Here is a 25,439-nt window from a genome sequence, read left to right on the forward strand (position 1 = left end):
GGGCGGAGCTATTCCCGGAAGCGGAAGCGCGTGGCTGCCGCTCCGCTTTTTTGGGTGATGTCGCCAAACCGGCGCCGGTCGAGCCCCTCAGGCCGGGCGGGGTTGGCAGCGGCGGCGGCGGCGCGGCCCGCCCGTGAGTTGCGGCGCGGCCCCGCTGGGGGAGAGGCCGCCGTTACCGCTGGCAGGGGCGGGGAGGCGCAGGTTACCGGTAGCCCCGGGGCGGGCGGTGGGTTGCCAAGGGCGGGCGAGGCAGCGCCCTTCGCCCGGGCCGGGGCGCGGCGCCTCACCCGGCGGTTTTGGGGGCCTCGGCTCCCGCTCGCCGCGATTCGTTCCGCGTCCCGGGCCGGGCCTGGCCTGGCCTCGCCTGGCCTGGCCTGGCCTCCCCGCGGCGGCCGCCTCTGCCGCGGGAGGGCCCCGGGCAACAAATTGCGGGGGGCTTATCCACGAGGTGCTTATGTGCACCCCTCGTCTTCTGCCGGCCACTTATTCTCGTACTTGGGCCCCTATTTTTGGCTGCTTGTCAGAGGGAAGAGACTGTCGTAGCTGAGCTGTTGGCTGGAGCCTCTCTAACTGCTCTTACCTTCTCATTCGTTGCCTTTCTGCTAGCTCTTTGTGGCAAAAATCTTATTTAGCTATTCTTTGTCCTAGTGTCGGCCCTTATTACCCCTCAGTTTGGTTTTGGGCGAGTTGGGATTTTTCCCCTAGCTAATGAGTATACTTTATGACTCACGTTTCAGAGTTACTGCTTCTGGATGCTATCTTTTCAAAGTTCTCAATTATGAACCTGTGAAAAGGGTTAAATAGGAGGGGTGTGTGTGGCAAACTGAAGTTACTTATGTGAATACGTTTGTGGTAGCTTAATTCACTAGTATAGTTTAGTTGTTACAATGAAAATGTAGTAGCCTAGGTGTTACATAGGTGCTGGCAATTGAAAAGTATGTTTCTATGAGTTTAAGCCTTAATCTAGCCAGGGTCTTCTCAGTCTTTTTTTTTTTTTTTTAAAAAAAAAAAAGTCAGATGGTTGAGTTCAGTTTGTAGGTTCATTGGGCCACCATTCAAATTTATGACTTCTCTGGCTTTCTTGCAAAGCCTGTTTGGCTGAAGGGGTTTTGTGCCTAAGTTGTCTTTGTGGTGTTCAGAATTCACTGAACAAAAAGGAGTTGTATGATTTGGGGGGAGGGAGGATGTTTTCATTGGTTTGCTTGTAAGGGTTTTATTGCATTCAAGGTTTTTGGGGGTTGTAGTGGTTTGGGAGGTTGTCTGTTTTCTTTTGGTCTTTTTTTTTTTAAGTATGACCCAGGGCTAGACCAAAATTTCTGAAGGGCTACATTATACATACCCTGCTACAAATTTCCTTTTATTTAGATAAAGAAATAATATTTTTTTGAAAGGGCAAGGTCCTTTCTATGCTTGGGAATTTGTTTTCAGCATTTTCAAAATGCAAGATCCACAAGCCAGTTGGACCAATTTAATAGAGAAGGTGTTTTCGTCTTGTGCTATTGGAGAATGTTTGTCTTACTGCAAGTATTTGCATTGCCTTTTTGCATACAGATGACAAAACAGAAAGAGGGAGCAGTTGAATTGGAAATCTGGTTTTCTGTTTTCTGCTAGCTGTAATTGCACTGCAGTCTTGTGAAAGGTCTGGCTCTGCAGGAATTACTTTTAGTGAACAGCTAGTAATCTGATTTGATTCTCTTCCTTTAAAGCACCTGGAAGACTCCACTGAGAATTGGAGTGTGACAAGTTAGCAGAGGAAAGAAGTTATTGTTTCCATTCCATGGATCCCTTGGGTGCTCCTTCCCAATTTGTGGATGTTGAGAGCCTGCCAGGCTGGACTGATGCCTATGAGGCTAAGCAGCTGGACTCTCATCAAAAGTCTGTTGAAAAAGTGCAAGTTGATGTTAGATCACCTTTTCCATACAGGAAGGACATCAATGCAAAAATAATCTTATGGTAAGTTCCATGTGGCTCTGGTGTGTTTGTCATCACTTCTCCATTTACTGCAGAATCTGGTTGCCTCATATAATCACTGCTGTAGGATGAAGCCTTTAAACCCTCTTTTCTTGAACCAAACATTACAGATCCGTGAAGAAAATAATCTTTTTATTCCCTGTAAATCTGCAAGTCTGAGGTCTTACTCCATCATAAATTATAAATTGCATGTTGACAGGCATTTCTTGATGCAGCAGACTGGAACTGTACTTCCTACTGGCATGCTATATGCTTAAAATCAAAACCTAATTGGGCACTTTTAAAAATTTTAAAAATTGTGTCAAAAATATACTTGCTGTCTACTAGCTTTTTTCTTTCTTGCTGGCTTTATTATGCTTTCACTTTTCTGGTTTAGATCAGTATGTCTTTCCTTCATGTGGTTCTTGTGGCTTGCTTTGGGTTCTTCCCATGCTCCCACCATTCTGTGTTCTGTTTCCAAAATCTATCGGTAAAGTACAGTGTGCCGGGGTGAATTTACTCTATCGGTTTTTCTTTCCTGTAACTTAGATGCTTGAAGCTGCTCTCTAGATGAGTAACTCTTTGTTAATCAATGTGAAGAGAGAAGGATTTCTTAGGGACACGGATTCAGGGATCAGCCTGAACCTCTTTCTGGTTAATACATGCAGGAAATTGGACTGTTCATGGATTTCCTGAACCTGACTAAATAAAGAGAGAAGTAAAAGGTTAAACATCTCACGTGGCTGGGGCATGGGTGTGATAAATGTGTGCAATTTCAACTGTTATTTGAATGTCTCCCTGTGCATGGGAATCTTTATTTCCTTTCGTATGCTCTTTGATCCCCCAATCTCTAATGGCTCCTGCTGTGACAAAAAGCAGGTCAGAGTTCTGTTGCTTCATTGTCTTTTATGCATCTCTGCTTTGTTTATGTTCTGCGTGTCTGATTCTTGAATGACAGAATAAACATGACCACATTGTGGGTTCACAATTTTGGAACAAAAACAATGAAAACTTGTCTAGCTGCAGTGTCACTCTACATCCTCAGTGGTCTTAGGAATAGCAGCAGTAGTAAGGTACCCTGGATAGTGTGTACGCAAACCAAAAGAAGTATATTGAAAAAATTGTTGAAGTTTTGAAAGTAACATACCACAAGGACTGTCATCTTATCTCCAAGAGAGAATACATGTTTTTTTAGAACACATTGCACTCCATCAGTTTAGCATACCGCTTTGCATGTTCTGCTAGTTAAACTGCCCTATGTACAACTACAACATGGTCTTTTCTACATACATCACTAAATTACTGTTGAGGCTGGGAGTTCAAGGGAACAACAGGGTGCATGCAATCTTTCCTCATCAGTTAGAGGCAAAGGATGACTCTGCATGGTTGGTATGTCAGGGTACACTACGCTATGTGGGCACTGGAGTACTGTTAATGCTTTTCCTTTATCTTGGCGTTTCCTTGCTTGTCAGCACTTATTTGAGAATATCCTGCTTAATCTTACATTTAGCCTGCAATGGACTGTTTCCTTGTTTCATCAGGAAAGGAGATGTAGCGTTACTGAACTGCACAGCCATAGTAAATACCAGTAATGAGTCTCTCACTGATAAGAATCCGGTATCTGAAAGTATATTCATGCATGCTGGGCCTGACCTGAGGGATGAACTCCAGAAGCTCAAAGGTATGTGGCTGGAGACTTTTTTATCTTACTGAAATCTACTGTCCTTGCATAGTACAAAGCATCAGGATTTGGGCATAAACTAAAATAAAGGTATAGCTTTTTATTTTCACCCCAGCATTTAGTGTTAGTGTGAAATCAATTGAGGAAGCACGTGTCAATCTAGTCTCTTCTGTTTGCCATTCAGGTTGCAGACTACTGCAAATCTGCAGAGGGTATTCAAGTTGCTGAGCTCTTACTTTGTGATACAATAATTCCTGTTGTCATCTGAAGCCACTTAGAGTAGTTAGCTTATCAGAGCTTTTACTCAAGGGGCCAGTCTTGTTACATCTTCCAATTTTTGCTCTTATCCTGTTCAGTGTGTATAGTGTGTGGAAGACAGGATCTGAAGTTCACCATTGCAGGAATTAAGTGGGTTCTAATGTACACTTTGTGTATCCTTTCAGGCTATTAATATACATACGCAGTCTTTCAGGAAACTATGGCAATAATAGATGGATTGATAAAACATGGCATGTCTAAATACAGTCTTGGTGACTAAAACTGTTCAGTTATTTGCCTCTTCTGCACAACAAAAGGCTCTATTAGAAAGTTGAAAGACCATCCCTAATGGAAAGCTCTTCTGGAAATAGATGAGCTTTGCTTTACCTAGATTCTTTATCAGCCATAAGCCCTGTTAATAAAGAAATTTACAGATGCTCAGCTTTATCTCCAGTCCCTGTTAGATTAAGACTTTCCTTATTTTGTGTGTGAGGAACAAAGAGTTCATAGTTATCCAGGGTAATACAGAAGTCTGATACAGTTTGCAGTTAAGAATTCACGTTTCCAGTAACTATGATACTGAGCTGAATTTTGAGACCAAACTGATCCCTGAGTAGTTCTACTTGCTCTCTTGGGTAACAGCTCTATCTCCTTATTGTGTAGTAACAAAATGGATATAAAAGCCGTAATATTTCTAATACAAACATTCAGTAGCTTAAACTATAATTGAATACACATCCTCTGTTTTCATAAAATAATGTTTTGTGGATTCAGGTTGCTTTTTGTGAGTAGCCTGGACCTAAAACAAGAGGAGGTGTGACCATTTCAGAGGAGAGGGAGAAGTCAGTGTGTCCTTTAAGTGGAAACAACTGTTAAAATACAGCAGATGTTACAGAATAGTTAGGACACTGCTATGTATGCCAGAACTCTTCTAAAATAAACTCGGGTTTCTTATGTGCACTGTGAGGTTGGAAGAGAGGGACAATCTTTCAAGGAGTCCTTAAAATTTAAGGTCAGTCAGCTCTGTAGGGAGTTATTTGTAAAAGTCGGGCTTATCTTCTTAAATTCCCCTTTACCATGCTGAGTTATGTAGTTTTGCATCCTCAACCCTTGTGATGACAGTGATGTCTTCTTTCTGTAACGTATTCTGCAAGTTCATGTCTCCCAACTCATGACGGTTTCCTTTTCATCTTGTGACAATAGCTTTTCAGAAATGAGTTCTGTGACACTCTACGGGTGTGTTGCGTGGGGGAGGGAAGAGAGGCCAGGTTATGGTTTTGGCTTTTGCGCACCCTTAATGTGTTTGTCGTGGTAGCAGAAGTGGAAGGGAGCTTGGTTAAGAGGTTAGTTTATGATTATTTTGTCACCTCTGCTGCCTTTTTGTGCTCCTTCCCATTTAACTTTGAACTTTTTTTATAGGAGAATGTTGGGAAGAAGTCAAAATGTATGGTCTTTGTTCTAAAGCAGTAAATGGGTGCAGTGGTGATTTTTCAGTTAGTTTTCCTGCTTTATTCCTACTGTTTGTTATGTATTTGTATTTCTTAGACTCCAAGAAAAATCAGGATCTTAAAGCATGTGGCATGCTGACCTTTCAAAGGCCTGCACTTTCTTTCAGGCTCAGTTAACTTGTGCGTTTCTGGGAACAGTGTGTAGTTATTAACACAGAAATACCTACAGATAAGGGTCCAGGCTTGCAAATGAAGTGCTATTGATATATGCTTGCCTATCGACACATACTTGTTGCAGTCTAATAAAGACCTTCTGTAACAGCAGTGCATAGCAGTCTTCCAAATCCATTGAGACTTTTTGTCTGCTGCACACTTTATATGGAGGATTCAGACTTTCCATTTTAAACTTGGGGAGAAGCTGTTCTAATGTTTGAAATCCCATCAGATAAAAAAAATAAGATCTTGACTTTTGTTCCCAGTTCTGCTACAGGCCTTGGCCTGTGAAGTTCACTCTACTAGCTCACCTCACCCTTTATCTTAAAATAGTAATAATACTTGCTGCTTCATTTCAGTTTTATAAATTTTGTAGAGGTCTCCAGGCAGAAGGCATTGGGAAGTACTAAGTGTAGTTAGAGATTACTGGTGCTACATATGGTTGTCTGAATTTATTAGTTTCCTTATTGAATTCACAACTACCTCTGTCAAACTTGCTTCATTCTTTTTCACAAGAGAGCTTTACAAGAGTAGGCCTTTGCTGCTTCTTTTCAAGTTGTGTGACTTGGATGGACAATGAAATAAGAATAGTAACTTGATATCTGATGCATTGTTTTGATTTTAGTTTCCACTTTTTCCATACTGTGCTTATTTAGTTGCTCTCTTGAGCTGAGGTGCCTTAGAGAATGTGCAGTAATTGAGAAGAGTATACTTAGTTGAGTAGCCCAAACAAAAAAAGGTGGAGGTCTATAGAAGATAATGATGTGATTTATTGGATAAAAAAAGTTTACAATACATTGTTGCAACATGTTGTTGCCATTAAAAAGACATGCTTAAAGTTTTGAGTAAGAGGGATTCTCATCCTAGAATGTCTCTTGCCATAAAAATATGCTTTCATGCATGCTGACAGCCTGCCTGAGCACCACAGAGTGGAGTGGGAGAGGAGAACGATCCTATCCAGTGGGCAGCTTTCTGATTGACTTAAGCTAAGCTACTAACATGCTGCTGCCAGAACAGTGGTTGCAGCTGCTTGTTCACCTCTCATTCCTTGTTGTGGATGCTAGCAACCTATAAGATCAGGTTGAAAGCTAATCCAGTGAAAATACTAGTTTTCGGACAGATAAGAAAGCTGAAGTGCAGCTGTACAAACAGAAGGAAGAAGGTGGAAAATGCTTGTCTTTGAGGGTAGGGAAAGAGTAGAAGTGCTACTTATTCCCCTCCAGTTCAGGATGGATTAGATTTGGGTGAAGAAGGGGAAAGCTAGCAAGCTTTTCTGGGTGCTGACATCAAACACAGTAGCTGTCCCTGGATTTTTCGTTATCAAAAATGTATTGACTGAAGCAAATAGAGATGTCTATGGATATCATTGAGTGTTCTGACAAACTGATTTCCCTTGCAAAAAATTACAGGAGTTAAGTATAAGTAACTTGCCAGGGATAGCCAAAGAGCAGTCAAACACAAAAAGTGGAAAAGATGTGAAGTATGCTAGCATGCAGTAAATGATCCTAGAGTATGTAACTGTAGGGTGCTGTGAAAGGAACAATGAGATGTGTTGCTTGAACTTCCTTGCCTTGAGACTAGACATCTAGTCAATCAAGAAAGTGTGATCTCCATGGGGATTGTACTTCTGCCTTGTGGACACGAAGAAACTTGCAAAACAAAGCAGGCCACCTTGTTCTGGGAGCATAGATGAAACAAATGCTTGATCTATTCATTTTTAATAGCTTTGCCAACAGCTGGTGGGTTTGATTAAGGAGACTTGTAGTCCTTTTATCCAACAGCAATCTCCCCAAACCAAGTTGTTAAATTCAAAAGGACTTTTTATTGCTGGTTGTATAGCATATTTGTGCATCAGTTCTTTGCACATTAAGTCATTTCTCCTTTTGACTCTGTATGAAACATAATAAGCGCTGCAATTTAGACAGCATTTCTAGCAGTTCCTGGTTTGTCCTTATGTGCATGGTTTTAAAATTGAGAGGAATGAGCACAGCTCACACCACCTCAACCTGACTGTGATACTAAGCAGCTGTTATGAGAGAATGCTATCCTTAATATTTGATGTCTAAAATACTGGCTTCTATATATGGAGTTGTCTCACTGGAGGAATTCAAGGTCTTGAATGCTTCTAGCTTTCGTGTTATGACATTGGCATTTATCCTGGTGTTTATTTTTTTCAGGCTGCAGGACAGGCGAGGCTAAACTCACCAAAGGATTTAATTTGGCTGCACGTTTCATCATTCATACAGTGGGACCGAAATACAAAAGCCGGTATCGCACAGCAGCCGAGAGTTCTCTGTACAGCTGCTACCGCAACGTTCTGCAGCTCGCAAAGTAAGCACACAACAACTTGCATGAGGGCTTGCCATCCGTGACTCAGGTCTGCACAGAGGCCAAATGACTGAGAATATCTTCTCATGTATACTGGATTTGGTTAAGGACATGAGAACATTAGTGGCTTCTTGGTGTACTTCATGCCTTTTGTTATCTGTGTTGCAGTGTAGATAAAACGTGCAGAGGTCTGAGCTGGTTCAAGTCCTGAAACAATGTAGCTAGAGTTGTGTAGCATTCAGTTACTCTGAGGAGAAGCAGTCTTGATGATGGCTTTGGGTTCTGTGCTGTGAAAAGCTTGACATGAGCTTGCTCAAGCAACAGCTTCATGTCTCTGCAGCCACATGGACATACCCACAGGCAGATCTGGCTGTTGTATCAGTTCATATATTTGGCCTCTCTGCCTTTGTACAACAGCCAGCTAAAATTCTGAGTCAGTGTTCAACTTTATTTCTAAATCCATGGTTGCTGCAGATGGGTTTGTAGTGTTTCCTCTTTCATCTGTGGTGTTTTCTACTTCCTCTTGACTAACGGGCTTTTTTCTTTCTATTTTTCTGTGTTCTTTCCTGTATTCTGCTGTTCTCCTGTGACAGCTGTTGTAATCATAGCAGTCACAAAAAATACCTGAACAAGAGCAATGTTAGAAAATATACTCAACGATTTCTTAGGGCTGGGAAGATCAGTTCTTCCATGTCTGGACTGTGCATTACAGTGCAGTGGTAACTCTTTCATAATCATGATTACAACTAAGGTCTCTAGTACATGCTAGTTTTGTTCTGCCTCAGAAGTAGCAAGCAAAGTCAGGCCTAGATTGAATCATGTTAAAAACAATTTAAAAATTCTAATAATTCTGCTTACTGAATTCTGAATGCCTTTTAGTCAATCTATTCTCTAGAGTAACTTTTGATACTTGTGAAATTGTCTACCAACTATGAGCTTGCTCAAACTGCTCTGATGACTGTTGGCAGCACCTCTGCTTTACTCTTCTAAAAAGAAGGAGGTGCTCTGCTGGAAGCATCTTACTGATCTTAAAGTATGTATCACTCCATGCCAATGATCATCTAATCATACCTAGGATTGAGTAAGCTACCTTGATCTGTGTCCAGACCTCTAACAAAACAAATGATAGGTCAGGTGGAGGAACAGGAGAATGTTTGTGATAGACCATCTTCTTTTCCCAGCCTCATCACTGTCCATCCTATACTGGAAGGAAAGTATTTTGGAAAGGATTGCAGGGAGCTTGAGGGAAGAACTTCTTCATTCAGGATGTGAGAAACTGCAGGAACAGCATAGCTGAGGTAGAAGGGGAGAAATCGGAGAACAAGCACAAGAGGAAACTGTGGAATCAATGGTTCACTCCTGTGCTTACTGGTGGCATGTATACATCTTCCCAGGAAAGAATCCTTCTGCAAAAACCTGAAAGAGGGTTGCTGTTGCACAGAGTCAGGAAAAAAAGTGTTGGTCTTATCTACTGTGCTGACAGACGTTTGATCTCATCTGATCATCTCTTCATTTGTTTCTCTTCTTTTTTGAATTTCAGAGAACAGGCAATGTGTTCCGTAGGATTTTGTGTCATTAACTCTCTGAAAAGATGCTACCCTTTGGAGGATGCAACCCACATAGCACTGCGTAAGTTTCTTGGTTGAAGTGACGTAAACTGAATGGCAGTATTCAGCAGATCACTTACCTCTGACAGACTGCTGTTGATGTGAGGGAAATCTTTTTTTTTAGGGGACTAGTTTGTTAGAGGCTGTAAAAAGGCAAGGCCTTCCGTGGTTGATCGGGAAATGAAGGATAAAAACATTATCCTTTATCTATTGAGAGGTCATCTGCAAAGATCTGTGGGAATCTACTGTAACTTCGAGTCTTCAATATATTAATAACGTGGAAAAGAGGCTGAACGGTGAGGTGAGGGAGTTTGCTGGTAATAGAAAATTGTTCAGAATAGCAAAGATGGGCCTTACTGTTAAACAGCTGTAGACAGAGCTCACCAACAGAATTAATTTCTTCTGCCATTTTAATGTCATCATCATATCCAAATGTAAAGTGATATTCTTCCCCCACTGACCCACTCCTATATGCTATATATATCCTAATCCTAGAGAGCAAAATATCAAGATGTATGTTCCATAAAAACAGCAGCTCACTGGGGTTCAAAACAGCAAGCTGGGTAAGAGACAACAGAAGAATGTTATTCTATAATTCTGTATTTTGTCCATCCTTTAAAGTTGCACATTCAAAAAGAATACAGTAGAACTAGAAGTTGAGGAGGCCAACGAGTAGGGAAAGGCAAGAAGTAGCCAAGTAAGATAAAGTCTTTTCCAGATTGGGATGTGCTAAATTTGAGTGTGGATGCCTATGCTACTCATGAGTTTATAGACATAAAAATGGTGAATAGGAGTCAGTTGTTCACTGTCTCCCGAAGTGAGAGCATTCAAACAATGCTAGTATGAATTGGGTTCAGAAAAACAAGGGGAAATGGTTCTTATACTTACATTATTTGTTTTATGAAATTTATTACCAAAAAGCATTGTAGATGCTAAAAGTTTTTTAACTTGTTTGGGTTCAAGATGAAACTATATTAAAGAAAGAAATGAAGGCTACTAAAAACAAATCAGAAAATTTCCTAGACTGAAAATACATAAATAATAGAGAAGCATTCAGAGAAGAATATTATATACTTACTTGGTTCTTACTTTTCCCTTTTCTCTTTTGAATTTTTCATTTTGATTGGCCTGCTCCTGTCTGCTTTCCACCACCACCAGCCAGTCCCTGGACCTTCCTGCATGGTACTTCTGCACAATAGGAAAGTTGTTGCAGATGGAAAGAGTGGGTTTTCCTCTTGCTGTGCAAGCTGACTGGAGAAATCTTTGTTACCCTCTGTTTAGTGCAGGTGCTGACACTGGAGAAACAGATTAGTCCATTGTTTTCTCTGCCATCTACCTGTTGAGTGAGACATCTGAAAACATCTGCTCACATAAGTTCAGAAAGCTGCTGTGGCACCACACAACCACGTGACCCGTAAAGCAGTGTTGCAGGTCAACCCAATTACACATGAATTTCTGTACAGGAAGTATTTGAAAATAGCTCTTTGCCCCCGCTCTGCTGTTTCTTGAAGAACTCATGCTCATGTAGTCTCTGTAGAGTAGACTTCTTTTATTGCACCTCTTCTATTGTCTCTGTAGGCCTATATGCTACTCGATAAAATACTGCTAGACCAGCCCATTTGGATGTTTTCTCTCTTGGCAGTCTGACAGGAAAGCACTTGTAAATCCTGACGTGTGTCAAGATTATTGCAGCTCAAGGACCTCATCTGTACGAGTATATGTCTGACTGGGAGCTTGGTTACAAACGTTTGGTTTTTTTTTTTTCCTTCAGCTGCAAATGCCTAGGAACTTGGCTGTGTCCCTGGATTATGCAAAAGATTTGAGGAGGCCAAAAAAAAAAAGTAGCAGAGGAAATAATTTATCTCATGATTTACAAATACAATTTTTATATCCCTTTTTGGCATAGGTGACCCCAGAGGTTGTATGTGGCTGACTCTGTCTTGTGCCAGCTTCTGCAGCAGCTTGCTTATCTTGCTTTCCTGATAACTTAGGGCACAATGACTTGTTCTAGGAATGTCTGGTTTTGGCGATTTTTCACAGAACTCCATAAAAGAAGAATGTGGCTTAATTTTTCAGGGCCACAGAATCACATTCCACAGACTGAGGAATACCTAGTAAGCTAAAATCAGAGAGACTTTTTTCCTCTTTTTGTATCCATCTCTAAAGTGAGCAGCAGGAGACAGTGGAGATGGAACTTCCAATATGGCCAACAGCCCATCTGGTGCGTCAAACTATCACTTAATCCACACTTGCATACAGCCTACAGAGCTATTTTTTTGTATGAGGAGAGAGATGTGTGTCTCTATTCTGCACTCTGACTTCCTCACTTGTAGTTGTGTGTGTAAATTTGTCATCCGCTTTTGCTAACTACATTTAATCTTCCTTGCAGGCACAGTTAGAAGGTTCCTGGAGATTCATGGAGAGACTTTGGAGAAGGTGGTGTTTGCAGTCTCTGAGCTTGAAGAGGTATCTTCTTGATGTTCATTCCACCAAAATTCAATGTTTCATCTTCTCTGCAGCAGTATTAACTATTGCACTGTAGAGTTGGATTCAGATTTCCCCTTCAAATCACATAGACTTTTGGTCCCACAGAATTCTTCTGTCTCCTACTAGCATACGATCTTTTCCAGTACTGTTCATGCTCATAGCAGTCACTATGGGCATGTTTAGGATCCTTCCACTTCTGGCTTCCGTGTTCCTGAGACACAAACAGGAATTGATATTAGAGGCTATAGCATGCAGTTGTGCTGGACGGTATCTGCCAGCAACAAAGGAAATGCCTCATACAAGATTTCCTCCTAAAGCAATGCTGCTTCCCTTGTGCTTTAAAAAAGCTAGTTTAGCATGCCCATAAATCACCTGCAAACATCTTAAACATTGCTTGCTGGCTTGTTGAAATAACAAACTTGACGTTTAATGATCTGTGTTCAGGCAGATGCTAGCAGTTTGAATATTGACTGCTCTTGTATATTGGACTTGCTAATGGCAGTTCCTGGGCAGAGCACCCATGCTGTGTTTAGGTTCTGTGGCATCTGAGTGACAAAAATAACTTCACTTGTTGGGTGTTCTAAAACTGCTAATCAGTTGGAGAAGTATGAAGTATTACAATGTTCAGTAGATATTTTCACTATTTTACTCCATGTGGTGAGGGCTTCTCTGAGTTGGCTGTTGCTTTTTCTTTTTTTTCCAGTCAGATCACTGAAGTTGATCTGTGGTGCATTTTAATATAAGCAGTCTTTGCTGAATCTGTCATCCATGCATATTGTAACTTCATTACAAAGCTAAAGTATCTGCAATCTACCTGAGTTCATGGCAGGCTAAAACAGTCTTCTCGAGGTCATTTGCCAGTGTGATGACAAAAAAAAAAAAAAAAAAAAAAAAAAAAACCAACCCGAACACACAAAACAAAAAAACCCACAACCAACACCACCAGTTAACCTTTATCAAGGTTATTTGCCTTTATTGCCAGGTAACAGCCCAAAATAAGCCACTGAGGGAAGTGGTACTTTGCCTCCAAACCACTGAGAATGTCCCTGCTACAAGGGCAGGTGTTTAACTGAAGAGCAATGATGCGTGATAGACCCTTCACGCATTTTTCTTATTTGTAGGCCACTTACCAGAAGTTGCTGCCTCTGTATTTTCCAAGATCATTGGAAGAAGAGATACAATCCTTGCCTTACCTCCCTGCAGATATTGGCAATGCGGAAGGAGAGCCTGTAGTACCAGAGCGGCAGATCAGGATTACTGAAAAGCCGGGTGTTCCAGATGGTGAGTTCTTAACTGAACTTTGGAATAAGTATCTCTGTGTGAAAGTCAATGGAAAAACAGAAAAGGCACATGGGAAGCAAAGAGATGTTTTCCTACCTCACCAAAAGCAAGCTATAATGAAGACAGTTGTCAAACTGCTTCATTGGCTTCATGTGTTCCACAGCAGTAACTTCTGCTTTCTGCCTCACTGTGTAGAGTGCTGTGGTTAGAGGATGCAGTAGAGCTGTTGTTCTGTCTTCCTGTTGCGGGGAGAGGTGGAGTAGTTCATTCCCTTTGCAAATTTTCTCCCAAAACGATTAGGACCTTTGCAGGCTTTCTGCAGAATCTTGTGCAGCCCCTAACTTCAAAGGGCATTATTGTTAACAGTCTATCTTATATATTAGTAAAGTGTTGCTTGTATATTAGCAAATGTTGTCTCATAAGTTTCTGTTGATACAGCATGTATATCAAACTAGTAGATGCTCAATGAAAACTAGCAGAAACTCCCTAAAAGATAGAACTAGGTCAATCCAGAGATCGGTGTTTGGGAAATGACTGTCAAAGCTTAGTGAAAGAAGTCTGTTTGTAGGATGATGAGGCAATATGTATGGCAAAACAATTTAATATATAAATGGACATAGCTGACACGTTCTGCCTTATTTATTAAGCAGTGCTGTGAAAGTTATACACTTCTTCATGTGAAGCCTTAAACCATCAAAAGCGGGTAATTTGGAGTGGGTTTCAAAGGCTTTCTACTATTGCATGGCCAGTGGGTATAAGACTGAATATGCAATGAGAATACAGACAATTTAATTTTCCTGTTCTCTGATAGCTGATGTACCTGCTCCTGGTGATCAGACTCCAATCTTTTTTTCCCCACCCTGCCCAAACTGCTGATTAGAGCAGTATTTGCAGCTGTGGCTGATCAGGGTGAGACATTCAACCCCTAGCTAATAATTTGTGAAATTGCTGGTTTTGCCTATATAGGAGCAAATGGGTATAGCAGAATCCTGCACTTCAGTCCCATTGCTACTATGGCACGTCACACTAGGACTGGGAAAATCCGTTCTCATCCAGATGACCCAGAGAGGTAGTGCTAGAAGCCTTAGCAATATTGTTCGATGACATCAAATTCAGTAGATCTTTCTGGAATTGTCACCAGCAAGCAAGCCTGTGCTCTTGTATGTCATCACACAGTCATGTTGTAAACAATGCTATAAAAATATCTAAACTCAGTTTACTGCCAGCTCTACAGCATCTGTTCAGGCAGTGTCAATGATACAAAAAGAAGTGACCCCTTTCTACAGTATAGCTTCTAAACTGAATAAAACTGCAGCATCTGTCCCTCTGCATACTTACTTTTTTCCCCCTGCGACAAGTAGGACAACTGTAAAGCCCAAATCACTCTCTCCAGACCTTGCTTTTTGAGAGAGTTAACTGCTATGCCTTTGTTGCAAGCTGATGACTAGGACTTTCCCAGTTAGTTTCCAGGCAAAGCAACATCTTAAGGGAGTCTAAAGTTATCAATCACATGCTATAATTGATCAGTGGTACTGGTGAGATACCAGAGCCACATCATTGGTACATTGTTATTTTTGTGCTAGTTTGTAGCATGAGAACTGGGTTGGCTCACTGAGATACACAGAAATTAATCAGCAGCATTGCAGTCTTGTACGCTTGAACAATTTACACGTCCTTTGTTTCTACTGCAGATGCTTCAGATGAAGAGGGTCTGGAGGCAGATTTATCTTTCATTGGTTCCCATGCTTTTGCCCGCATGGAGGGAGATGTTGATAAACAGAGACGCCTCATCCTTCAGGGACAGTTGTCAGAGGCAGCACTGCAAAAACAGCATCAGAGGAAGTGAGAATTTCCTTGTCTATTTGAATGTTTTATGTTAGCTGTTCATAGGACCAACCCTTGTGATGCTTTTTGTTATCTGTAAAGCCTAATCTTCTGGCAAGGAAATACAGGTGAAGCCTACTGTCACCCTGGATCACTGTGGTAGCCTCTTTGGCCTGAAGGGAGAAGGGGAGGGTCAGTAAGAGGAAAAGAGAAGCTAGTGATGAACCCACTAGCATACTCATTGCCTCCGAGCAGCTGCCTTATCTCTTTGCCACAAGATGTCACTGTCTTGTCACCACTTTTTGTAGTGAGGTCACTTGCTTTCAATACTGCCTGCTCGTTCCTGAGACTCTGGGCAGACAGCAAAACATTTTTCTTCCATCTTTCAAAACAAAGACAAATAAATGAATACTGAGGCTTTTTTCCTCACCCTCCTCCCCCCCCAGAGTCCTCTTGAGGCATGTTGTTTGGCTTGTCTTGTCTGATGAGGCACTAAGTTGTTTGTTGTTCAGTGGGGAGGGAAAAAAATCCATATGTGACACTAGTTGGTGCATGGTTGTGTTTGACTTACAGACTTTTTAAAGAAAATTTTTTTTCCCTATTATTTAAACACTGACATAGAGGTATTTAAATGGAAAAAAAACCCTCTGCATTTGGGCTGAAAAGATCTCAATGCCACTAGTTGCTAGTTGGTGCCTATTCATTGCCCTAGTGAAAATCACTAGGTATGTAACTAAGACACTCAAATTTTTTTTTTTTTTTTTTCACCCAACACTTCTTTCTTCAACAACTTGATTGTTGATCCATGGGTCAGAAAACCTCAACAATAGAGAGAGGACTCAGTTAGAAAGAGCTTGTTTTGTCCTTCCCTTCTCAGGCTTCTAGTGCTAATCCAAAGTGGAATTAGATCTGACCAGATGTTTCTAACTTTCTAGTTATAATCGCTGGCTGTGTCAAGCAAGAGCTGAAGACCTTTCTGATATTGCCTCTCTTAAAGCCTTGTACCAGACAGGTAAGTTCAGGATACTGATGACTGATGTCTTAAAGTAAAAATACAAAATAAAAATGTAATACTTTCTTTGGACTTGAGTAGACAATAAGTCATGTTATTAAGCCAGAAGCCTGGTAAAGGACTAGGCAACATCTCTGCAGTAAAGCAGGAATTCTCTCTTAACTGGCTTCGAAAGAATGTGTGGTAAACTCTGGAACTGCTCTGCGTTAACAATCTGAGGATACATGCATATCCTGATTTATCTGTAGTTTTAGATGTAAATCAGTAATTAAGCCAATGCATAAGGTGCTCTGTATGAGAGTAGTAGTTCCGATCTGAATTATTTCCACCCTTTTGTTACAAATAAATTAATGTTGCTTTCAGATGATTAGTGTACAGAATAAGCAGTTACCAACGCAACTTTTAATATAGCTTTCCTGAACGAAATGGCTTGCTTTATTTCCCTCGGGATAGGTTTGTGTCGCTCTCCTCTGTATGTGTCTCCTAGTACTAATGGCTGAATACCATGGGCATCACATCTTGCAACCTTGAGTTCAGTAGATGGGGTGACTAGGGAGAGAACAACCCAATGGCGAGTTCGGTGGAAGGTAATAGCTGTGACATCCTTGCAGCCTGGGAAGCAGAGATTAGAAACCTGTACTCTTCGGTTCTCTTTGACTCTTTAGGTAGCAGCACACTCAAGCGTACAAACTTGCCGTAGTCCCAGTGGCTTATGGCTGCTTTGCACTGTGACAGGAAGAAACAGGCAGGTAGTCAGGGTCTCAAGCATCGCTGTGTTTCTGCAGAGAAACTCTTTTCAGTGCTTTAGCTGATATTTTGGCCTCCTGAAAATCCAGATACTTACCTTGGTCTTTGTGCAAAGACCAAGGTTGTGTGATACCTTCTACTCAGTAGCTGCAATTTTAAATTCTTTTGTTTGCCTTAGACAAGGTGCTGTGGGCTGCAGGAGGTCCATAAGGCCTGCTCTGGGAATCTGTGCATTAGATTTCCAAACCTGGTATCTAGGAAGAAGCTTGTTTTGATGGTAGAACTGCAAGTGAAGGGCTTTTTTAATAAAAAACACATTATTGCTTGAGATTTAGGTAAATGTGGAGTACACAGGCAACATGAAATTGCAGTCCTTAAGTCTTAAGTTTTTTGAATGCGGTGCGCCCTTTTTGGGACCAGAATAGCTACTGGTATGAGAACAGTAACTCTAAGCACATTTCCTCTGTTAAGATGGAAACTAGGTGTATTGCAAAGATTCTGAGCTCTGTGGCTGGTTCTCCCTGGTGTGAAAAGGACTGACTCCAAAACGTGGCATGACTGAGAGAAGTTGAGAGACCTATTTTTCTTCTAGGTGTAGATAACTGTGGCCGCACAGTGATGGTGGTGGTTGGAAGGAATATCCCCGTAACATTGATAGACATGGAAAAGGTAAGGCTTTGTAAAACTTGAGTTGTGTAGGTTGAATATGAATGTTCAGGATGTAAGAGTAAGAATAATTCAGTGTTAATACTAGAAACATTATGTATAGAAGACTTTAATCTCTTTTAAGATAAAAGCGTATTCCCTTATAAAGCTTCATGTGTGTTGGGGTGGCTTTGTTCAAGGAGGAACAGGACTATTTTTAGGAAAACAGGCCTAACATGGACTCCTTTTTCTCAAGAAGAAAGAGACTTGCCCTGCTTCTATAACTGCCAAGACATGAAGAGTGTGATGTAACAAGTCAAATTTGGTTTTTCATGGAAACATCAAGAATTTCTCTCCATCTGAGAGGTCAGCTAGACAAAAAAGACATCAAAGTTACTACAGTCAAATTGAAGACTTAGAATGTTCACTTGGCTTTTGTAGCCGAACCATAATGCCACCCAGCCTCATAACTCCTGATTTGTGAATGAATCAAAGGAAGCATATTATGATATAATGCAACTGTGAAAGAGTTCTTTGCAAATACGAATTTCATTTATTTCTGTCTCAGGCTCTTCTGTATTTCATTCACGTCATGGATCATATTGCAGTGAAAGAATATGTCCTGGTGTACTTCCATACGCTCACAAATGATTACAATCAACTAGACTCTAATTTCTTGAAGAAACTCTATGATGTTGTTGATGCCAAGTGAGTGTCAATAGGAGAACACCACCTTTTGGTCTTCCTCTGTGCTACGCAAGTGTTTGTCATTTCCTGTATCTGGTTTCTCATTTATTTGTGAGTATTGCTGGGACAAAGACCTAAATAAATAACAAAGGCAAGAGGAAGGAAGATATGTTTTCTTTCCTTCTCAAGACCACCTATTAAACCAGGAAGTTCTGTACTCTGCAGTCTCCCTTCTGGAGCTGTTAGAGAGTCATACTGAGTATATTGCCTGTCTGCATCCAGACGTGGAGCTTCTGGAGCCTGGCGTCATTAAAAGTATATTGCTAGCTATGAGGGAAGAGTCTTGGGTAACGTTGGCTGTCGTAATTAGTCCGTAACTTCACTGTCCACATAATACTGCAGGATATCGTGTCTTTACCTGAAAAATAATTATTCTGGGGGTTTGGGGCTTTTTTTTTTTCCCTTTTACATTTACTTTTCTGATATTTGGCCTTTTATTAGATCTAACTTTGTAAAATTGCATCATGAGCACATAAGCAAAATGATCTATGTCTTGACAGTCAGGTTGTGTAATTAGAAGTCGCTTTCAAAGACCTTTTTTTCTTTCTCTAAACCAGGTATAAGAGGAACTTGAAGGCACTGTATTTTGTCCACCCAACATTTCGTTCAAAGGTGAGGTAAATAGTACAAAAGAAAAGTGTATTTGGGTGTTGGCAGAGTAGCATGCAAGACTGTAGCATAAGGAACAGAGGTATATAGAAGACTTCCAAAATCAGGCAGTACCTTCTGAATCATCCACGGTCAGAACTTGAAATTCGTCCCCATCTTTGATCTAGATGTAGTCTTCCAACCTTAGTGATAAGCTGAACCCCAGTGCAGTGCAGCTGTCTGCCCTGGTTTGTGTGTGCTCTTAACAGAGAGAGGTGGAAGCTTTGAATCTTTTTCTTTCAAAGGGAAACATTTTGTCCTTTTTCCTGCTGTCTGGTTGGTATGATGATGAACCATGACCAAAAACTCTGGGAATTCCTTTTTTGTGTAGTTCACTTCCTGGATGTTTCACCTTTTCTTTCCCCACAAGGGTTATTGATTGGGTGCTGCATATCACCTCAGAGCTCTCCTGGTTAAGGACAGAGGGCAGTGTGTCAAGCAGCAATAAAATTAGTCAGTATTATGGAGTATAGACTAGCAAAGAAAGAGGGGAAGAATGCCCTTGTGATGGAGTGCAGAAAAATCCTGTTAAGTCTTCAGGAGATGAAAAACTGTAAGTATCAAGCAGTAAGATGATATCCTTGGCTATGATCTGTGTGCAGCAACAGAAGATGGAGCTCACTCCCTTCTGTACTTCATACACCCTACTCATAATGCAGCAGTATGAGTACTTCAGATGAACTAAGTGTCAGCAGCAGCCCTTCCTAAAATTTCTGTTTATCCTATTAAAACAGTTAGAAATATGATCTTTCATCTTCACATCAGATTAACCTCTGTGTTTATTCTGCTTTTTGCTGACATTGATCAAATTTGAGAAAATTACACGCCTGGAAAAAAACATCTGTTTGCACATGTTCAGCACGAATTTCTTTGACTGCTAAATTTCCAGAGTCCTTTCTTCGCATGTGCACAGCTGGGACACCATGAGACTTAGAGCTTCCTTGTTTTTATGTGGATGAGACTGAGGCTTCCCAACAGCATACCTTCCAGTTTCTGTCAGGATATTAATTACTCCCACAGGGTACAGAACTGAGGTCTGAATGCTAGAACTAGAGCTTCCAGCTCTGATGCTTCTGAAAAAGTAGGATCTGGTATAGAATGTTATTAAGGTCAAAAAGTTGAGTGGAAAAGTTGAAGCTAGGAAGTACTAGTGTTTCAGATTCTCAGCAGTACTTTATCCGCCTCCTCTCTTCCTATGCATTTCTATTTGGTTGAGAAACATTTGTTTTGTTGGAGGAGGAGAACTTGTGTTCACCAGTCTTATAGCCATGTTCTCTATCCCTTTGGAAACTGCAGTGGGGCAAGCAGATAGTTGGTGGGGAGCAGGGAGGGTGAGAAACAGAGTTCTCTAACTTACAAACCAATTCCATTTCCAGTATCCTGTTCTAGCAGCACAGCTGGAGTCAAAAGAGGATGCGTGCGTGTCCATGTCTTTCTGCCAAGCCTTTTCTCTAACTGAAAGGCAAGTGGGATTGCCGCTGGCTGTTGTGGAGACTATCAGTTTATGAAGCGTGGTGGGGAATATGCAGCAGAAGGTAGTGGTGAAGGTGGCTGCTAAGAGGGAATGGTTTTGCTCTCCCCTCCTCTTTTGGCTGTTTCAGGGCTGTTGGTCCCCATGGCAGATTGCTAGCTCAGAAGCCTCAAATATGTTCAAAAATGTTTGGCACATTCATCTCCCTATTTGGACCACTGACTTTCTTCCCTAGAAGTAGTGGAAAATACCCCATGTCTCAAATGCAGGAGGAAAGCTTGTGCATTCATGCAGCTTCCCAAATACATTACCCTTGTACATATATCATTCTTAAATCTCTGATATAAATGGTCTGGTTTACAGCAGTATTGAATCCTGGCACAGTGGATGACTGCCATCTGTTAAGAGCTGTTTTGTGTATTTCTAACCTAAAAGGGATCAAGGGGCTTTTCATCATGTCTCTTGGAAACTCGTATGCTCCTAGAAAACAAGCATAGTTCTCCATGTACTTTATGGTGCCAGCCATGATTCTTTGTTTGGTTTCTAGATACAAAACTGTTTTAAATTATGTATATTCTGAGGATAATTGCCTGTCTAGAATACACGGGGTTTGTTACACAGGGAGGAGTGTTCAGCAGTTATCCTAAAACACAGAGTAACTGAAGCAGGGTGTGTCACTGCACAATCCATTTTTCTACGCTCATCCTGCCTTTATTCATGCTTTGATGTGAGCATTCTTGTGATCTGTGAAGAACTTGATTCTTTGTGCTGCCGAAATGTAACCATTCCTGTGATGCAGTCGCAGCATGGGCAACAGCTGGGGTTCAGGCTGGCAGCCACTCTTGCTGTGTAAATGCTTCACCACCAGGCCTTAGATTAAGATACCCTTGAAGTGCTCTCACAAGTTCCTTCATACTCTTGCATGTAAATATACTCGTGCTTGATATTGCTATAGCTGCTAATATATAAATGAAGGGTTCTTTGGGGTGTTTTTGTGTGAATCCTCTTGGCTTCCCTCTTCTAAGGTCTCTCAAAATTAAGCTTTTTAGAGCTTGTTCTGAGTTGATGAAGCATCGGTGACTGGATCTGAAACAATCTCACCCAGAGAAATTATGTTTTGATAAATTTAGTAACTTGACTGTGAGTCAGAATGTTTCAAAACTGAAACATACCTGAATACTCAAATTAGATACTCCAAGTCATCATAATCTTTTTATTTATCATGAACAATTCTTGTATTGTTTCTCTGTAGCAGTCCTAAAAGCAGTTTCTGGAGATCAAATGCCAATATAAAGGTTGTTGCAAATCACTTACGGCTTTTTCTACACAAGATCCTTCCAACTGTAATAAAATTTCCCAGATTTTATTAAGTTTCTCTTTAGGGTATGACACAATTAAGACATTGGTGACACAGTTTATCTGTGTTGTGCTGTTTTTTTGAAGGAAAGATACTTCAACCCTGTGGTTTTCTAGCTTGTCAAAGTGACTTTGATAGCCTTTTATTCAGGTTCAAAACTGCAGGACAAGAAAATGAAGGACTTCAGCAGATGACTAGATTTTTAACTTTTCTTGACTGTTCTAATATAACTTATTCTGCTTTCAATGCATTAAGAGGCATTTGGTTAAATTTAAAGTTCTATGACCTCTTACTGATAAGGAAATGGCTGCTCTCATTATTGTTTCTATAACCTGTGACTACTGAGAACAAAGATTCCAGAGAATTTTTCTATTAACATTTGTGTTCCCATCCCTTTTTTCTGTGTTAGTGGGTAAGATGTGTCAAACTGCAGTGGTTTGTATACTGAGAGGAGCGGAGTGGGGGGAAAAAATCTCTTTTCCCAATATCAGTTTTTCTGATGGCTGCAAAAATATTTCCTATTAGGCTTTTATACATTAAACTTCCATAGTAATTATGTTTAATGATTTTCATTTATAATGCGCCTTAGAATGCATGCTACTTTGGTACAGGATTGAGAGGGTATTTTTCACTCATTAAACTGTCATCCCATGTCACTCATAAGAGGTGCTGGTAGAAAAATATAGTAAATAATGGATGTGAGTAATAATGTCTCCCTGCTTTCTGCTAATTCTGCTCTTAAAATAATTAACAGATCTTAAATGTTCTGTCCTGTTCTTTATCTCCTTTTCTCTTTTATTTTTACTTTCTCATGGAAACATGCTGTTTTGAGAAGGCATAGTTATTCCAGGACAGCTTTTAGGCATCGACTTTTTTCTTTAAATGTTGTATTCAGGGAGATCATTTTTATTGACCTAATGTTTTAGTTTATTTGAAACTCCCACTCAAGGCTTTTCTTGTGGTGTTGCTTCTTTTCTGCTAACTTACTGCAGTCAAAGCACAACTATCAAACAGAATCACAGAAAAGTCAAGTTTGGAAAGGACCTCTAGAGGTCATCTGGTCCAGCCCCCCTGCTCAAGCAGAGTCAGCAAGAGCTGGTTGCCCAGGACCATGTGAGTGGTCCCTAATTTGTGACCTCTAAAGCAGTTGTTTTCTTTCCCTTCAGTCTGCCAGAGAAAGACTAGGTAAAAAATAGACAAAAAGTAATGTGCTTAATTTTGGAGAAGGTGGGTTGAGAAGTAAAACCCTGTGTAGTCAATCTAAACAGGAATATTTAATAACTTGTAGAAGTATCAATGGTGTCTTACTGGCCTTTGCAAAACAAAAATTCCATATTCAGTTTACATCCAAAAGAGTCAGCACATGAATGTTTAAAGTCAAATCTTGTGGAATAAGTTGATAAGGCTTTGATAAGAAATGTGGCGAAACAGAAGGGTGCATCCACTCAGTCAAGCTGAAGCAGAGAGATTTCAGTAGGACCTCTGAACAGCTGAAAGTCTTTCTCTCCCTCAAATTGCCTTTTCTGTGAAAACTTGAAGGCAAAGGGTTGAAAATGCTTCTGTCGGATACAGAGTCAAATAGGTCCTAGACTGAGCTGGCAAAACTGGAAGTGAAAACGTGCCACTATACCGATGTTTTTTTGAAGATGAATAGCTGTCACTCTTGTACAGTAGAAAGGGACCTTAAACTGGTAGCTGGGGAGAAGTGAGTGTGGAGTCAGAAAACACTAGCTTGAAAGCTCTCAAGACAGTGCTTCCTAGCAGGCAGTGGTGTGTACTTCCTGAGCCAGTTGTGTTATTGCTGTGATACTAGTGTTTCAAGTTTAACTCAAGCCTGTTTAACTACGGAGCAACATGTTGAACTTCAAGGTTTTGAAACGGCACCATCTTAATATTGTTTTTGTTGGGGTTTATTTTTAGGTTTCGGCATGGTTTTTCACAACCTTTACAGTCTCAGGGCTAAAGGACAAAATCCACTATGTGGAAAGCCTTCAGCAGTTATTCACAGCCATACCCCCAGAACAAATTGATCTCCCCCCTTTCGTCCTCGAGTATGATGCCAGGGTAAGTGATTGCATGTGGCAAGCATGAGTCTTTGCTCCAAAGTGTAGTTCTTGTGCTTCTCCCATTCTAATCTGCAAGCTCTAAAGGGGCTGACTTCCACATCTTAAGAACGGGGAGAAGGAAGGGAAAGTTCCTGGAGAAAGTAGTTGTTCTGTGAGTAACGATCTTCTTATTTTTTTTTTTTTTCTACATCAGTCCAAGTAGAGGGCTTGGCTAAGAAGCAGACTCCTTTCCCAACAGAGCACTTTCCTATGTGCATAAAAGGCAGACTATCTTTCTTCAGCCAATAACTGTAACATAACGCACTGAGCCTGTGGACAAGATAAATTTTATGTTGCATACTTGCTGTATACCTTACACTGACTGCAAAAAGAAATACTGTCTGTGTTTCATTTTCATTGTCCCACGTATCAACAGCCACTCAGGAAGTGGGGGAGGCAGGAGGGGAGCAGTGGGGAAAAATGTAACTGTAGGAGGATGCTTTGCCATTGTGTTGGTCCCTCCTCTTCCCTTCTCCATCCCAGGGATCGAACCAAATGGTGGAATGAATCCGGCTTGCATTGGCCAATTCACTCTGCAGAGGATGTGCCGTAACTACCCAGTAGTATCCAGAGCTGTGTGTCTGTGTAAGCAATTCTGTCTTGAGTGCCTGGCTATGCTGACATTTGTGGCTTCCTTGCATCACAGCTTTGGCGTAGTGGCAAAATTTTAACCTGCACTTTTTGTTTAAAACAGAGACAAAACCAAGGCCTGTTTTTGCCTGATTACCAGCACTTTCCTCTCCTGGGTGAATTGTGGCAGTCACTGTACTTGTGGAAGACGAAGCCAGGAGTACCTGTTTATTTCTGCCTCTGTGGCATCATCTGTTGCACCAAGATGCATTGGAGAGAACTTCTGTTCAACTACTCATTCTGTTCTTATTGCAGGAAAATGGGCCTTACTATTCTTCTTATCCTCCATCCCCTGACTTGTGATCTGCTGTCCTGCCAATGCTGCTGGTTTCCCATGGATCCAATGACCTGATGCCTGCCAAAACCTGTGCATTTGTCCATGTACAGAATTCAGAGAGAGGGTTTTCCTCCCCCAGCTCTGGTATTTTTTTACTGATGTGATATTTTCAAGCACTCAAGCAATCAGAGAACTTTATGCCACTGTGAACTGTACAACTATTTCAAATATATTTATCCAATGGAAAAGTTGATTTAAAGATCACTAGGTGCATTTTTTTTTATTTGAAGTGGTTACATTTATTTCTGAACAGACTTTCTCTTTTCTGGGAAATCCATCAGAAGCACTTGATCATGTTTTAAACTACTACCATTTTCCAGCTTCGTTTGTAATACCCGTTTCTGACTGGTCTGTACAAATATTGTGCAGTACCAGCCTGACACATTGCTCATCATAGGGTCTCTGTGTTTCAAATCTGATTACTTTGGTCTTGACCCAGCAAAACTATCTGGAATTGGGAATGCCATGTCTGCAGGCTGAACAAAGCACTACAGCCAAGCCAAGATTACTGCAAGACTTGGCTCACCTAGCATTTGTGGTGCTAGGAGCCTTGGTAAAGTCCCTGTCAGTTTTCATTGGATGATGTGACATGTCAGGATGCCACTACCCTCCCAGTAGGAATAAACTTGAAAAGCATTTGTGGTTTCTTTCCTCTAACTGTAG

The 25,439-nt window shown here is 41.0% G+C and overlaps 1 protein-coding gene across 2 annotated transcripts; it reads left to right on the top strand.

Annotated features, from left to right (window-relative positions):
• The first annotated feature begins 27 nt into the window (after positions 1 to 27).
• Positions 28 to 25,433, top strand: GDAP2 (ganglioside induced differentiation associated protein 2). Of its 2 annotated transcripts, XM_042788796.1 has the most exons (15): positions 28 to 133; positions 738 to 837; positions 1,707 to 1,953; positions 3,492 to 3,631; positions 7,728 to 7,881; positions 9,419 to 9,507; positions 11,875 to 11,951; positions 13,094 to 13,253; positions 14,945 to 15,095; positions 16,013 to 16,089; positions 17,429 to 17,505; positions 18,050 to 18,189; positions 18,786 to 18,840; positions 23,625 to 23,768; positions 24,695 to 25,433. In XM_042788796.1, the coding sequence occupies exons 3-15, from the start codon at positions 1,778 to 1,780 to the stop codon at positions 24,740 to 24,742; spliced, it is 1,488 nt and encodes a 495-aa protein (XP_042644730.1). In that variant the 5' UTR covers positions 28 to 133; positions 738 to 837; positions 1,707 to 1,777; the 3' UTR covers positions 24,743 to 25,433. The 2 variants fall into 2 exon arrangements, with proteins under 2 accessions (XP_042644730.1, XP_042644729.1); XM_042788795.1 differs by lacking the exon at positions 738 to 837.
• The last annotated feature ends 6 nt before the right edge of the window (positions 25,434 to 25,439 follow it).

Source organism: Tyto alba, unplaced genomic scaffold, assembly GCF_018691265.1.
Source record: "Tyto alba isolate M040663 unplaced genomic scaffold, T.alba_DEE_v4.0 Super-Scaffold_14, whole genome shotgun sequence".
NCBI classification, from domain to species: Eukaryota; Metazoa; Chordata; class Aves; order Strigiformes; family Tytonidae; genus Tyto; species Tyto alba.